This window comes from Chiloscyllium plagiosum, chromosome 18 (genome assembly GCF_004010195.1).
Source record: "Chiloscyllium plagiosum isolate BGI_BamShark_2017 chromosome 18, ASM401019v2, whole genome shotgun sequence".
Taxonomy (NCBI): Eukaryota; Metazoa; Chordata; class Chondrichthyes; order Orectolobiformes; family Hemiscylliidae; genus Chiloscyllium; species Chiloscyllium plagiosum.
The window spans coordinates 62,540,108-62,557,644 of record NC_057727.1 but is presented as its reverse complement, the minus strand read 5'-3'; the positions used below and the strand labels follow the sequence as shown (position 1 = coordinate 62,557,644).

At 45.4% G+C, this 17,537-nt stretch overlaps 1 protein-coding gene across 3 annotated transcripts in view; it reads right to left on the bottom strand.

Annotated features, from left to right (window-relative positions):
- The window catches only part of LOC122559128 (E3 ubiquitin-protein ligase RNF123), a 389,631-nt gene that overhangs the window by 25,669 nt on the left and 346,425 nt on the right, over positions 1-17,537 (bottom strand). For all 3 annotated transcript variants that reach the window (XM_043708460.1, XM_043708459.1, XM_043708461.1), the window contains exon 36: positions 14,525-14,667. In XM_043708460.1, the coding sequence (XP_043564395.1) occupies positions 14,525-14,667 (143 nt within the window). The remainder of the gene's footprint in view (positions 1-14,524; positions 14,668-17,537) is intronic.

The following is a 17,537-nucleotide window of genomic DNA, read 5'->3' as shown; positions in this document are numbered from 1 at the left end:
CTCAGTTTCTCCCTCCACAGATGCTGACAGCAGTTTTGTTTTCCTTTTATCACCTAAAACAAGTTGATCTGGTTATCTGTCTCCTTGCTGGAATGTTACTGTGTGCAAATTAGGTATTGCCTTTCCTAGGAGAAAGTGAGGACTGCAGATGCTGGAGAGTCAGAGTCAAAATGTGGGGTGCTGCAAAAACACAGCAGGTCAGGCAGGATCCGAGGAGCAGGAGGATCGAAGTTTTGGGCATAAGCCCTTCATCAGGAATGACATTCCTGATGATGACATTCCTGATAATGGGCTTATGCCCAAAACTTCGACTCTCCTGCTCCTTGGGTGCTGCCTGAGCTGCTGTTCTTTTCCAGTGCCCCACTCCTTTGCCTTTCCCACATCAACAATAGTAACCTGACAACAGGCTTTAATTGATGTTAAGTGTTTTGGGACATTCTGTGGCTGTGGAAGGTGTTATGTAAGTTCACTTCTGTTAAACACAAATGTGGTCTTCAACCGGAGCTGGGCTTTTATGCTCTAGATTTTAGAAGAATGGGTACCTTGCAACATTTTTACATGATAAGGCAGGAACAGTGCTTCCCCTAGCTAGGGGCACAGCAGAGCAGGCTCAAGGGACTGAATGGCCTCCTCCTGTGCATATGCTCCTGATCCTGGGAACCAGAATGAGATAAAATACCTCTGGAAAACCTGCCCCCCATTTGGCCATCTGAAAGTATTGAACCCCACTTAGACAGTAAGTACAGTATTGTGCTAAATTTAAGATTGATGAGAAGAAATAATAGACTCAGAAAAAGCTGTGGCTGAGTCCTACTCTTCAGTTTCTCCAATATTAATCATATCTAAAAAGTAATTCACCTAATACCTTAAGTTACAACTTCAGATGTAACATTTCAGGAAGTAACTAATCAGTTCTCTGCTGATTTAAAATTGCAAACTAAATTGACGGGTTAAAAGAAAAACAGATATGAATTTCACTCCGCAAACACATTATTGCGAGTAAATATTACGTGATACCAAAAATCCAATATACACCACAGAGATACTATCACACTATTATCCCGCAGGCAGGTTGTGCTTATCCTCAATGCGACCAGATAGTAACTTTTCACATAGAACTGCTACGTCAAAGATCCTCGAGTTGCTCTGGCCGATTGTGTATTTTCTGCAGCTGATTACACTAACATCATGGTCTTAGTGAAGTCATTGCTGAGGCTGGATACATACCCCTCACTGAAGCGTCTTCCCCTGATGATTCCTTCCACATGGCTCTCCTCAAACCATCACGGTGACAGGGTAGCATTAACAACAAACCAACCCTTCACCGGTCTCCCTACTCCTCTATGCCAACACCAAACCAAACCTTTGTCTGTGCCCCATCTCCTCTGATATCCCAACACCAAACCAAACATTCGCCCGCCCCCTACTCCTCTGATATCCCAACACCAAACCTTCGCGTGTGCCCCATCTCCTCTGATATCCCAACACCAAACCAGACCTTCGCCTCTGCCCCATCTCCTCTGATATCCCAACACCAAACCAAACCTTTGCCTGTCCCCGTACTCCTCTGATATCCCAACATCAAACCAAACTTTCGCCTGTGTCCCTACTGCTCTGATATCCCCACAACAAACCAAACCTTCAACTGTGACCCATCTCCTCTGATATCCCAACTACAAACCTAACCTTTGCCTGTCCCCATCTCCTCTGATATCCCAACACCAAACCAAACCAAACCTTCCGCTGTCCCCCTACTCCTGATATCCCAAAACCAAACCAAACCTTCGCCTGGTCCCCCTACTCCTCTGATATCCCAACACCAAACCAAATCTTCGTCCGTCCCCCTACTCCTCTGATATCCCAACACCAAACCTTCGCATGTGCCCCATCTCCTCTGATATCCCAACCACAAACCTTCGCCTGTGTCCCATCTCCTCTGATATCCCAACCACAAACCTTCGCCTGTGTCCCATCTCCTCTGATATCCCAAAACCAAACCAAACCTTCGCCTGCCTCCCTACTCCTCAGATATCCCAACACCAAACCAAATCTTCGCCTGTCCCCTTACTCCTCTGATATTCCAACACCAAACCAAACCTTCGTCTGCCCCCCTACTCCTCTAATATCCCAACACCAAACCTTCACCTGTGCCCCATCTCCTCTGATATCCCAACACCAAACCAAACCTTCGCCTGTGCCCCTACTCCTGATATCCTAACACCAAACCGTCGCCTGTGCCCCTACTCATCTGATATCCCAACACCAAACCAAACCTGCGCCCCATTTCCTCTGATATACCAACACCAAACCAAACCTGCACCTGTGCCCCATCTCCTCTGATATCCCAACACCAAACCAGACCTTCGCCTGTGCCCCTACTCCTCTGATATCCCAACACCAAACAAAATCTTTGCCTGTCCCCGTACTCCTCAGATATCCCAACACCACACCAAATCTTCGCCTGTGCCCTTACTCCTCTGATATTCCAACACCAAACCAAACCTTCGTCTGCCCCCCTACTCCTCGAATATCCCAACACCAAACCTTCGCCTGTGCCCCTACTCCTCTGATATCCCAACACCAAACCAAATCTTCGCCTGTCCCCGTACTCCTCTGATATCCCAACATCAAACTAAACCTTCGCCTGTGTCCCTACTGCTCTGATATCCCCACAACAAACCAAACCTTCAACTGTGACCCATCTCCTCTGATATCCCAACTACAAACCTAACCTTTGCCTGTCCCCCATCTCCTCTGATATCCCAACACCAAACCAAACCTTCGCCTGTCTCCCTACTCCTCGGATATCCCAACACCAAACCAAATCTTCACCCGTCCCCTTACTCCTCTGATATTCCAACACCAAACCAAACCTTCGCCTATGCCATATCTCCTCTGATATCCCAACACCAAACCAAACCTTCGCCTGTCCCCTTACTCCTCTGATATTCCAACACCAAACCAAATCTTCGCCCGTCCCCTTACGCTTCTGATATTCCAACACCAAATCAAACCTTCCTCCCTACTCCTCCTGTATCCCAACACCAAACCTTCGCCTGTGCCCCATCTCCTCTGATATCCCAACAACAAACCAAATCTTCGCCCGTCCCCTTACTCCTCTGATATTCCAACACCAAACCAAACCTTCGTCTGCCCCCCTACTCCTCTGATATCCCAACACCAAACCAAACCTTCGCCGTCACCCTCCTCCTGATATCCCAACAACAAACAAAACCATCGCCTGTGCCCGTACTCCTCTAATATCCCAATACCAAACCAAACCTTCGCTTGGTCCCCCTACTCCTCTGATATCCCAACACCAAACCAAACCTTTGCCTGTCCCCCTACTCCTCTGATATCCCAACACCAAACCTTCGCCTGTGCCCCGACTCCTCTGATATCCCAACACCAAACCAAATCTTCACCTGTCCCCCTACTCCTCTGATATCCCAACACCAAACCAAACCTTCGCCCGTCCCCATCTCCTCTGATATCCCGACACCAAACATTTGCCTGTGCCCCTACTCCTTTGATATCCCAAAACCAAATCAAACCTTCGCCTATGCCCCTACTCCTCTGATATCCCAACACAAGCAAACCTTCATCTTCCCCTACTCCTCTGATATCCCTTGACTTCTCAGCCTGTGCTAACTCTTTTCTCTACCGTCAACTAAAGTACACATGAAGTATCTCACTGTGATATCTTCACTGACTTCCTCTCTCAGCTTTTGCACTAGCTTAACTTCTTACCCTCAATATTTTTTTCCTTGCTGGGTCTCTCCTCCGAATTCAATATCTTTCTAACTTCCTCTCAATCACTACCCTCATATAAACCTCTGTTTACTCCCAGCCTTTCGGCCTCACTAGCTCCACGTAAGGGCCGTTTGTTTTGTAAACAAAGGTTGAGACTAACTGCTTGGCTGCCTCTGCCTTCCATTTGGCCCAAAATTCCTCGTTCTTTCCTACTGTCCAGCTTGAAACTCACATCTTTCTTTAGGTTTCACCTCCCATGTTGCCATGCGCTTTCGAAGCTCAATCTTATTCATGAGATACATATTCTGCTCCCTCAATCCTATTTTCACTAAATTGTTCACCTTTCCGTGTTCAATGATGTGTTAATGGTTCTCTCTCCTCAGGTACTCTTTGCACTCCCTTTCAAATCTGCTGTCATCATGTGTTGTCACCTACTAAAACCAAGCACATCTTTCCCAAAATATCTGACTTACCACAATATCAAAATTGTTTTTACTGAAGTTAACCTGACAAATCACATGGCTGTGGTCACAGTAAACCATCCCTATACATCACTCCTATCCTATCTGACGCCTTCGACCACTCTCCAGCTGGGTGGAATTGTTCTCCCCCGCTTTCTATCAAACTGCAACCAGAGAGTTGTCTGCAGTGGTTTCCCTTTCCATTTACCACACTGGAAACGCTAAATTTTATCCTTGCCCTGCTTCTATTCCTCATCACTCAGCTGTTTGCACTCAGCTCTACTTCAGCCCTTATTGCACTTGGTCCCTCAACAGTCCCACTGCTTGGTCCACACCCAGTACTGAATGAATAGAAATCTCTTCCAATGAAACACTGGTAAGATCAAAGCTATTGCCTTCAGAGACCATTACAGTCTCATTGCCTGGCTATTGTTCTTATACCACTTAATGCCATGTGTCTGAAGCTAAGCCAGGCCATTCACAATAAAAACCAAAAGAACTGCAGATGCTGTATATCAGAAACAAAAACAGAAATTGCTGGAAAAGCTCGGCAGGTCTGGCAGCACCTGTGAAGAGAGATCAGAATTTACGTTTCGGTTCTGGTGACCCTTCCTCAGATCCTCTCACAGGCCATTCACAAACTTGGTGTTATAGCGAACCCTGAAATGAACCTCTGCTCCATCACCAAGATTGCCTACTTCCACATCCGTAACATTGTGGACTACAATCCTACCTTAGCTGTTGAAACCTTTATCTATGCTGCTACCTCTGGGTTTGTTTATTCCAATTCCTTCATATAAAATAAAGCCAAGAATCACAGATGCTGGAAATTTGAAAGAAAAACCAAAATTGCTGGAGAAATTCTGCAGGCCTGGCAGCTTCCGTGGAGAGTTACCACTTCGGATCCAGTGACCCTTTACCAGAACAATGGAATATATTGTAAATAAGTTTATATACGTTGCAAGTAATTGTGCTGTCAGCACTGATCCCCACGAGATATAGGTTGCCATCATGTTACCTGCAACGAGTAGTGTGCCACACAGTTCTGTGTCAGAGCAGAAAGAATAAAAGAGCTGAAAACTATTTAAACGGGAAAGACTGCACAAAACTGCAGGACAGAGGGATGAGTAGGTCTTAGAACATAAAGTTAGCATTTAAGTTCAGTGGGTAATAGGAAAGGCAAATGAAATGTTGGCCTTTATTTAAAAGGGAATGGGGTATAAAAATAGGGAGGTCTTGTTCAAACTACACAAGATACTAGTTTGTGTTACAGCTTGAATAGTGTGAAAGTTTTTGGTCCGCCTCACTAAGGTAAGATATATTGGCATCGGAGGCAGTCCAGAGGAGGTTCATGGGTTGATTCTGGAAGGATTTTCTTATCAGTAGAAGTTGAATATGTGGGCTTGTATTTAGTAGATTTTAAGAAAATGGGAGATCTGTTTTCAAATATATAACATTCTTTGGGGTTTTGGACAGGTAGATGCTGAGAGGTTGTTTCCCCTTGTGGAAGAGTTTCAGACCACAGTGCATAATTTCAAAGTAAGAAGTCACCCATTTAAGACAGATCACTTCGAGGGTTGTGAATCAGTGGTATTGTTACTTCACAGGTCTTTACAGACTGGGGAACTGATTAAAGTCAAGGCTGAAATAGACACATTTATTCAGTAAGGTAAGCAAGGGTAATGAAGAAAAGGCAGGCCAGATCAGCTATGACTATATTGAATGGTGCAGTGGACTCAATGGACCAAGTGTCCTATTTCTGTTCCTGTATCTTATAACCCTAACACACTGAGCAGAGAATTTATCTTTGAGTATATGCTATATATTCTGCATGTTGTTTTCTGACCCCTCCCTCCTTGACACAAGGTAGAGGAGCAGACAGTGACCCTCAGCCCCTCTCCAGCATTTTAACTATTCTGATTTTGTGCCTTGGTCACAACCTCCCAAATTATTCCCACAATCCATGAATGCCTTGGACTTGCAATTTTGTCTCCAAGGCTTTGGAATGTGCAATATTCTATAGAATAGAATATTCAATAGAATACCACGTAGCCCACTGTTTGTCCTTTGGAAGAGCTACCTAATTTGTCCCATTTCGCCTACTATTTTTCCAGTTGTCCTGCAAACTGCTGGTAAACACAACCTGTGTATCTCAATTTAGAATGGAAGAGTGCCAACACAGGAAAGTCCTGAACATCAGGTGCTGACAGACAAAGCTGCTTGGATGACCTGCAGCAATTTCAGCTCCACTGCACTGATTTCACAGCTGCCTGGGGAACTGCTCATAACTAGAAATAACGTTTTCACATCTCTCCTGTTGGGAAGAAAATGCGCACATCACCTTTTTATTCTTTTTTGTTCTAATCCAGTCCTTCCACTGAAAGGAAGAACTTGCATTTTTAAGGACCCTGACATGACCTCATAAAATATCAAGATGCTTTATAGCCAATGGTGTACTTTCAGTGTAGTCATTGTTACAATGCTGGAAATACAACAACCAATTTGCACATAACCACCAACAGGATGAGATAAATATCCAAATTATTCATTTAGTAATTGAAGTTTGAGAGATTAATACTCGTCACAATCTTGTTAGAAATCCATTACTCTTGTTTAATTAGTCACATTTTACCCAAATGGAGCCTTGGTTTAACCTAATCTCTGACAGAAGTACCTGACAACATAGCTCTCCCTTGTAACTGCAGTTGGAGTGTCAGGCTACATTCTCAAGGGTCTAGATATTCAGATACAATTAAAATACTCAAACAATATTCAGGCTCTTAGACAATCACTGCTTAACTGTTAGTACATAATATTCAAAAGCAGTGTTCACAATAAAATGGTTTTAGTTTCCTTTGCACAGTATTCTCTCAAAGAGAGAGCATCCTCTGAAAATTGGGTCAATGGTTTATGTATATTGGAACTAGCTGTGCAAATTCATGTCAGTCCTTTGCACATTCTATTTGTTTTTGTGAAAACTCCCTCTCTCTGTTACAGATTCCAATCTTATAATGCTCCTCCATTTAATACTAAGGACTGGACCGTTATACTGTAACCTTGTTAGATACATCTCCATGCAGCATTACAATTGCCCCCTGCACAAACAGCATGTAACTTAGCACTCCTGAGGGCAAGAAGAGTCAGACCTGCAAGTCAGAATGTATGTGGGGATGCAGATATGCAGATGTTGAGGCTTGGTGCTTTCACTTACTTTCCAGAGGGGGAGAGGAATTGGGCCTGTGTTTTTAGAGGAGTGCACCAATGGTACAGGAGTGAAAAACAATGCAAAGGCAGTAATAACCAAGGGGTCTTTAGTTAAAGGATAGATGGGCATTTCTGCAGCTGTCAACATGACTCCAGGATGATTTGCTGCATCCCTGGTGCTAGAGTTAAGGATGACTGCAGGACATTCTTCTGGGGGAGGGTGAGTGGCCAGAGTTCATGGTCCACATTGGCACCAACGACATAGGCAGGAATGGGATGTGATCCTGGAATTGAAACTCATGAAGCTAGGCAGAAAAGTAGCAAGCAGGATTGTAAAAGCAGTTAACTCCAGATTACTCCCAGTGTTACATATAAGTCAGTCTTTCCTTAATTAGCAACAAGCTCACTAGTGATCTAATCAGCATTAAAGGTGGGAGATAAACAGCCCATGACTGGAAAAAGAGTGAGCAACTGGAAAGCAATTCTAAGTGGTGGAAATGAGCATGTTGTCAGGGACGCCCTTTTGTGGTGGCCATTACTTATTTCGGTGCCGGTGCTGAGATTTCTAGTGGGACTGGGCAAGATCTGGCATTGTTGCCAGGACTAGGTGATGGGCTCTCTGCTGGGTGAGAAGGAAACTCGAACAGAAAGTGGGAAGAAGCAGGCTGCAAGAAGGGGAAGGGGCGGTGCTGAGAGGAAGAGGTGTCAACAAGGTTGGAGGGGGAGAAGGAGGCTGCAAGTGGGGATAGGCAACAAGGAGGCTGCAAGGGAAAAATGTACAGGGAATCCCACTGTAAACGGACGCTACGTCGATTATGAATTTTAAATCTGAGACACAGGAAAAAGAGTAGTAAATAACTGGGTTAAATCCTTTCAGCTTAGTTCATGTGCAATGGGAATGCTTCAGCTGTGACCCACCAGTCTGTGCGTTATGTTGATGCATTTTAGGCCTATGTAGCTATTCCAAAAGCAAACCCTTGCTGTTGCCTTGAGAAATTTAGATACATGGTGTGTATGTTTACTCTGTGTATACTGATTCAAATTTACTGCAACACAGTTCATTATTGAGAACATAGATGAATTTCTGAAACTCTGCTTCTGGGAATGTCCAAGTCCGCATACGGTAATATAAATTTGGAAATGACTGTTATCGCATGATTGCGTCACCTAACACATGAGGTAGTTCAAATGAAAAAGGAGCTCCAAAACCAAAAACTGACCTCAAAAATCTAAAAGTTGCCCTCAAGAATTTGACCCTGATATAGAAGCGCTTCAGAAAATGCAAAAATAATTTGCAAAGTTTTGAGATTGGAACTTCAGAGAAATATAGAGAAGACTGAACAGACTGTACCTCCTTCCTCTTTAATGTTATGAAGCATTTCAATAGTTTAAGCATAAGGTAGGCCAAAACTAGGAGACATAAATCAACATAGTTAACAGCAAACCCAATGGGCAATTCAGGAGGATAAAAGAAAAATACAGCAGATGCTGGAAATCTGAGACAAACACAGAGAATGCTGGTGAAATGCAGCAGAGTTGGCAGCATCTGTAGACAGAGAAACAGGGAGAGTTAGCATTTCGAGTCTGGTGTGACTCTTCTTCAGAATTCAGAAGAGTGGTGAGCATGTGAAGCTTACTAACACACAGAATGGTTCCAGTTCAGAAGGGAGCCAGACCATGAGGAGGAAGAAATAGTAGAAACCATCATTAGGTTTAAAAGAATTAAACAAAGTGAGACATATACCAGCTTGGTGAAATGGTCTGCTTCGGTGCATGACTAAGGTCAAAGGTAAAACCCATTATTGTTGGGTCTGGTACCAGTAAAGTGTTTACAGTATGCTCAGCACAATCATCTTCAATCAATGGACCTTCCATCTCCAAGACTGGCACTGGCTGTTGATTCTACAGTGTTCAATCTCACTCATAACTCTTGATTTTGAAGCAGCTCATGCCAGAATATATTTTGCAAACACCCAGATTTCACTGCGAAATAGCAGCTAACATTCTTGGCGTCGAGCACCAGGAAATGTCCATCCCTCAACAGGAAAAAGCTGAGCCACCTCCTGCTGACCTTTAATGGCACCATTATTACCAAAGCTACCACTAATAACATCTTGGAGGTTATCATTGATCAGAGGGTGATCATCAGCACTGTGTCAACATGGCTGATTCTAAGAGCAGATGAGAGGTACACCTCCTGCCCACTCTACCAGTCTCCATCACTAAGCAACAGGTTGATGAAGTGCCGACCAATTACTCAGCTAGATTTTAGAAATGCAAAATTTCAGAAGCTCAACATTAATCGGGTCAAAGCACACTATTTAATTGGTGCCCTGCCATTGAATAGAATATCCAATATAAATTCATGTCACTGTAGTGTGTGAGATCTACAGGAATACACAGCCATAACCCAACAAAGCTACTGATAAAATATGGTAGCTCCATGATCTCTACTACTACATAAGAGCAATATCATGGGACCATTGTCACCTTCCTAATTAATCTCAAACTCAGAAAGCCATAAAATAGACAGAATATTTCATCCTCATTATCACTGGGTCTAGTGAAGCTTGCCTTGTGGCCATTTTACAGGGGAATCTCATTAACATTTACCAAAGCTATAACACGTTGGAGCTGATATAGGCTATCTGGCCCATTTTGAGACTGCTCTGCCATTCAATGAAATCATGTTGATCTGACAATCCTAAACACCACTTTGCGGTTTTTTCCCCATAACCCTCGATTCCTTTACTGATTAAAAATGTCTATCTCTGTCTTGAAAATACTCAATGAATATACTCAATGATAGCCAGCTGCGGTAAACGAATTTCATAGATTCATCACCGTCCAAGTCAAAATTCCATCTTATCTCTATCTTAAACGAGTATCTCTTTACACTATGATGATGTCTTCTGGTCCCAGGTTCCTCACAAAGGGGAGCAACCTTTCCACATCTACACTGTCAAGCTCCCTAAAAATCGTACATGTTTCAGGAAGGTCTCCTCTCATTCTTTGAAATTGACTTAGCACACAGCCAACCTAATCAGCTTCTCCATATAAGATGATCGCCCCCATATCCAGGATCAACCCAGCAAATCCGCTTTGGATTGCCTTCAGATTTACTTTGTAAACAATTATCTATACATTGTAAATGATTGTGATCCTGGCTCTGATCCTTGCTACAGGTTGCCATCATGAAAATGACCTCTTTTATGCTAACTCTCTGCCTTCAGCTGGTTAGTCAATCTTTTCCATGCTAATATACAAATTCTCAACACCATGGGCTCTCATCTTATTAAGTAACTTTATACGCAGTACCTTATTGAATTGTCTTCTGGAAATTCAAATATATTGATTACTGGTTTCCCTTTATTCAAACCGCTTGTTACCTCCTCAAAGACCGGTGATAAATTTGTGAGGCATGAAGCAACGCTGACTTTGTTTCATTATATTATGGGTTTCTAAATGCTCCCTTCATAAAAGAGTTTAATATTTTCCCAACAACAGATGATGGGCTAACTGGCCTACAGTTACCCTGCATTTTGTCTCCTGCTCTTTTTTAATTACACTGGCAGTTTTCCAATCTTCTGAATATTTGTCAGAATCCTAGGATTCTTGGAAGATATCTACTATCTCCAAAGCTACTTTCTTTGAAATCTTAGGATGCAACCCAATAGATCCAAAGGACTTACTAGTCTTTATCTCCTTAATTATTTAATATTTTTGGAATGCTATTATTATCCTGTACCATGAAGACTGATGCGAAGTATTTGTTCAACTCCTCTGCCATTTCCTGTCTCCCCATTATTATTTCAGCGTCTCATTCCATAAGAGCTCAGTGTTTAGCATTGCCTCTCTTCCTTTTTATATATTTGAAGAAGTTATTACTCTCCTTCTCTTGTTACTTGTTAGTTTACCTTCAGTTTATTTTTTTTTGGTTATCCTATGTTGTCTACTAACACTTCCCCAATCACCTAATGTACCACTAATCTTTGCCACTTTTGTATGTTATAACCTTTTCCTTTCTATTCAATAATGTTGTTAACTTCCCTAGTTAACCACAATTGGTTTATCCCCTTCCTAGAATCCTTCTAGCTCTCATCTTTGCTGAGTGTCATGGAACTATTTTCTTAAACATTTAACATTGCTCATTAACCGTCTTTTCTTCTAAACTGCTTTCCCAATACATTCCAGTCAATGCCACCCTCATTCTCATTGTAATTACCTTTATTTAAGTTTAGTAACGTTAATTCAGATCGAAGTCAAACTGAGATGCTGAATTATACAATGCTATGGTCACTGTTTCTAAGGGGCTCTTTGACTTTGAGATCATTTATTAAACCTGCCTCATGACATGTTACCAGAACCCAAAAAGCCGAAGTATTGGGTTGTTGGACCACAGGGCTGCTCTCACATTACAGAAAGACAACTGATGGTGGTTTAACCTTAGAGTCACCATGCACAAGGTGAGGAGAGTCCTTCGTGGTATTTGCAGCTGATGGGAAAGCGGAACCATATTGTCGGCGTCATTCTGCAATGCAAACCAGCTGTCCAGCTAAATAAGTTAACCAACCCCAGAATAATCTGATTCTTGATTGGATCCACAATGGGTACTGTTCTAGGAAATTAACATGATTGCACTTTATGAATTCTTCCTTGCGCTACCTATGTCAATCTGACTTTCCCAATCTGCATGAAGACTAAAGCCAGCCATGATTAATTTACTGACTTTTTAATCTTCTGATTTATTCTGTCCTACTGTACAGTTACTGTTAGAGGGCCTATAATTACTTTTACCAGTGTCTTCCTCATCTTGTTATTTCTTACCTTCAGCTATATGATTCTATGACACCCAGTCCAAGAACATTTTTGCTCATTCCATACACGCACCACCCTCTGTGTGAAGAAGTTGCCCCTTAGGTCTCTTTTATATCTTTCTCCTCTCACCCTAAACCTATGCCCTCTAGTTCCAGAGTGGGGGAGTCCAGAACTAGAGGGCATTGGTTTAGGGTGAGAGGGGAAAGATATAAAAGCGACCTAAGGAGCAACTTTTTCACACAGAAGGTGGTACGCGTATGGAATGAGCTGCCAGAGGAAGTATGGAGGCCAGTGCAATAACAACATTTAAATGGCATTTGGATGGGTATACGAACAGGAAGGATTTGGAGGGATATGGGCCAGGTGCTGGCAGGTGGGGCAAGATTGGGTTGGGATATCTGGTTGGCATGGATGAGTTGGACCGAAAGGTTTGTTACCGTGCTGTACATCTCTATGACTCTAACTTACTAATTACATCTTGTACTAATAAAGCTACCCCACCACTCGCCTGTTCCTGCTTGCCCATTTGAAGGGTCACATACACCTGAATGTTCAATTCCCAGTTTTTAACTTCTTGTAATCATATCTCAATAATGACTATAAATAAATATCCATCAGCCTCTATTTGCTAACAATGACTTTTCTTCAAACCAAACCATTAAGATCCTTTGATGCTTCATCTGTGCATGTCACGATGTTCATGTGATTCATATATTATAGGAAACTCTGCTTCTGGTTAAAGAGCAGATTGTTCCAAACTGAACACAGACACAGTGGCTATTGACAGCTGCCATACCCAAATCATTTTGTTTGGTATCACGGTCCTGTATTCTCTTTAACCAGGAGATACAGACCTTGAAACAAAGTGCACCTGGAAAGCTTGTGTAACAAAGGTTTTCTTTTAAATAGAAGGCCCTTTAAGGTTAAAGACATCAGGTGTCAGGTATGGTTCAATGACAACATTCTAACCTCCAAGCTATAAAGTTCAAGTCCCATTCCAGAGACTTGGAGACACAATCCAGGCTGACACTTCAGTGTAATAGAGGGACTGCTGCACAGTCTGAGGTGGCACCTTTCAGATGAAGTGCTAAACTGGCATCACAACTACATTCTCAGGTGGACCCAAAAGAATCCATGACAATATTTGAAAACCCTCCTGGTGAATATTTACACCTCAACCAACACCTGAAACAGATCAATTTGTCGGTTATTTTATTCAAAATAGTAAACACACGTTTGTCAATAAATGTAAGCCTTTCTTTCTTTAGCATCTATTCTTACAGCTGTGTCCTTACAAAGCAACATAATACACCCCTGAGATGTCAAACCAATCAGTTAAATTATGATAATTTAAATCATACAGGAGGAGGCCACTGGCCAATCATGTCTGCACAGACTCTTTTAAAGAACTATGCAGTTAGTCTCATACTACCTGCAAATTTTAATGTTTTACTCAATTTCCTTTTGAAAATCACTTCTGAAGCTACTTCCAACATCCTTTCATGCAGTGGATTCCGGTCAGGACTTGCTACGTAAAAGAAATCCTGAAGATCATTGCTGATTATCTTATTATGGCTGCATGGTGGCTCAGTGGTTAGCACTGCTGCCTCACAGTGCCAGGGACCCGGGTTCGATTCCAGCCTCAGGTAACCGACTCTGTGGAGTTTGCACATTCTCCCAGTGTCTGCGTGGATTTCCTCTGGGTGCGCCAGTTTCCTCCCACAGTTCAAAGATGTGCAGGTCAGTTGAATTGGCTACGCCAAATTGCCCATAGTGTTCAGGGATGTGTAAGTTAGGTGCATTAGTTTTGGAAAATGTAAAGTAATAGGGTAGGGGAATGGGTCTGAGTGGGATACTCTTCAGAAGGTCGGTATGGACATGTTGGGCCAAAGGGCCTGTTTCCACACTGTAGGGATTCTGTTCTATTCTATCCTATTCTAAATCTGGAACATTTTGCTACTGACCCTCTCCTCACTTATTCTTTAGAGCAAAATCTGTTAGGTTTCAACACTTTTATTAAATCTCTCAACTTTTCTCCATGACTGAGTGAGATTTTACAAATGAGGCAGTGAACAAAAGGCCCGTCAATTTACATGGTCCATACCATTCCATTATTAAACCCAGACTATTTACACAATATCTCCTTCACAAAAACAGCATAAATCACCCAATGCTGCATTTTAAACGTTACAATACTCCAGCAAGTGCAAATATATGATGCAGAAGTTCCTACTCTGCAATAGGTCAGATTGTCAGTCCTAGCTCAATTCCAATGTCACTGTACTCACATGCTTGGAGGGAGAAATGCTTCTTTTCCGCTGATGGCGGTGCTGCTCCCAGGGCTACGAGCTCATTTTCTCCAAGCAGATACTGTATTGACCTCAGTTGGAAGCAGGGGTCAGCCAGGAGGACGGCTGTTGCTCTTTGGATGCTGAAAAAGAGCGAGAGATGAAACATTAGAGAAGACTTTGAGCTGAGATCCTGGCAGGAACTGATGCCATTAATCCAGGCAAATGAGTCAGTCTGCCGAAGAGCTGAAATAATATGGAACACAATGATTGTCGAATAAAGGGAAGGAAAGAAGGTCAGGTGGATCGGCCGCACTTGCATATAATGCGTTACCAGAAATTACTTAATGATCAGTACAGTGGGTTCAAGTGAAAATATAAATAGGTTCCAAGGACAGTTAACCTTACTTCTGGAGAAAGGAAAGACCGAAAGATAAGCAAGTGATATTGATTAACTTATCTAATAACAAAAACAATGACTCAATATCTGTGATGCCTGAACTGGAGGGGCACCAGGACCTATGCAGCGCTTTCCAGCCACTTGTACATTCCAAATCACAAAGGTTAAAGGCAGCCTATAGAAATGGTTTGTTCTAAAATCTCCACAGTGAAAGGACCCACTGGCTGTGTCTGTGACTCCTCACGGTGAGAAGGCCACCCGTCTGTGTCTGTGACTCCTCACGGTGAGAATGTCCCCTCGGCTGTGTCCGTGACTCCTCACGGTGAGAAGGCCACCCGGCTGTGTCTGTGACTCCTCACGGTGAGAATATCCCCTCGGCTGTGTCCATGACTCCTCACGGTGAGAATGTCCCCCGGCTGTGTCTGTGACTCCTCACAGTGAGAAGGCCCCCCCGGCTGTGTCCGTGACTGCTCACGGTGAGAGGATCCCCCAGCTGTGTCTGTGACTCCTCATGGTGAGAGGATCCCCCGGCTGTGTCCGTGACTGCTCACGGTGAGAAGGCCCCCCGGCTGTGTCCGTGACTCCTCACCGTGAGAGGATCCCCCGGCTGTGTCCATGACTGCTCACGGTGAGAGTGTCCTCCCGGCTGTGTCCGTGACTCCTCACGGTGAGAGTGTTCCCCCGGCTGTGTCCGTGACTCCTCATGGTGAGTGGGCCCCCTTGCTGTGTCCGTGACTCTTCACGGTGAGAGGATCCCCTGGCTGTGTCCGTGACTGCTCACGGTGAGAGGGCCCCCACAGCTGTGTCTGTGACTCCTCACAGTGAGATTTTCCCCCCTGCTGTGTCCGTGACTCCTCACAGGGAGAGGATCCCCCGGCTGTGTCCGTGGCTCCTCACGGTGAGAGCGTTCTCCCGGGTGTTTCCGTGACTCCTCACGGTGAGAGGGCCCCCTCGGCTGTGTCCGTGACTCTTCACGGTGAGAGTGTCCCCCCGGCTGTGTCCGTGACTCCTCACGGTAAGAGTGTCCCTCCGGCTATGTCCGTGACTCCTCACGGTAAGAGTGCCCCCGACTGTGTCCGTGACTCCTCACGGAGAGAGTGTACCCCCGGCTGTGTCCGTGACTCCTCACGGTGAGAGTGTACCCCCGGCTGTGTCCGTGACTCCTCACGGTAAGAGTGGCCCCCGGCTGTGTCCGTGACTCCTCACGGTGAGAGAATCCCCTGGCTGTGTCTGTGACTCCTCACGGTGAGAGTATCCCCTGGCTGTGTCCATGACTCCTCACGGTGAGAGGATCCCCTGCTGTGTCCATGACTCCTCACGGTGAGAATGTCCCCTCGGCTGTGTCTGTGACTCCTCACGGTGAGAATGTCCCCCTGGCTATGTCCGTGACTCCTCACGGTGAGAGTGTCCCCCCGGCTGTGTCCGTGACTCCTCACGGTGAGAATGTCCCCTCGGCTGTGTCCGTGACTCCTCACGGTGAGAATGTCCCCTCGGCTGTGTCTGTGACTCCTCACGGTGAGAAGGCCCCCCGGCTGTGTCCGTGACTGCTCACGGTGAGAGGATCCCCCAGCTGTGTCTGTGACTCCTCACGGTGAGAGGATACCCCGGCTGTGTCCGTGACTGCTCACGGTGAGAAGGCCCCCCGGCTGTGTCCGTGACTCTTCACGGTAGGAGTGGCCCCCAGCTGTGTCTGTGATTCCTCATGGTGAGAGGATCCCCTGGCTGTGTCCGTGACTGCTCACGGTGAGAAGGCCGCCCGGCTGTGTCCGTGACTCCTCACGGTGAGAGGATCCCCCGGCTGTGTCCATGACTGCTCACGGTGAGAGTGTCCCCCCGGCTGTGTCCGTGACTCCTCACGGTGAATGGACCCCCCGGCTGTGTCCGTGACTCCTCACGGTGAGAGTGTCCCCCCGGCTGTGTCCGTGACTCCTCACGGTGGGAGTGTTCCCCCGGCTGTGTCCGTGACTCCTCACGATGGGAGTGTCCCCCCGGCTGTGTCCGTGACTCCTCACGGTGAGAGTGTCCTCCCGGCTGTGTCCGTGACTCCTCATGGTGGGAGTGTTCCCCCGGCTGTGTCCGTGACTGCTCACGGTGAGAGGGCCCCCCCAGCTCTGTCTGTGACTCCTCACAGTGAGATTTTTCCCCCTGCTGTGTCCGTGACTCCTCACAGGGAGAGGATCCCCTGGCTGTGTCCGTGACTCCTCATGTTGAGAGGGCCCCCCCGGCTGTGTCCGTGGCTCCTCACGGTGAGAGCGTTCTCCCGGCTGTGTCCGTGGCTCCTCACGGTGAGAGGGCCCCCTCGGCTGTGTCTGTGACTCTTCACGGTGAGAGTGTCCCCCGGCTGTGTCCGTGAGTCCTCACGGTGAGTGTGTCCCCCCGGCTGTGTCCGTGACTCCTCACGGTAAGAGTGTCCCTCCGGCTATGTCCATGACTCCTCACGGTAAGAGTGCCCCCGACTGCGTCCGTGACTCCTCACGGTGAGAGAGTTCCCCCGGCTGCGTCCGTGACTCCTCACGGTGAGAGTGTCCCTCCGGCTATGTCCATGACTCCTCACGGTAAGAGTGCCCCCGACTGTGTCCGTGACTCCTCACGGTGAGAGTGTACCCCCGGCTG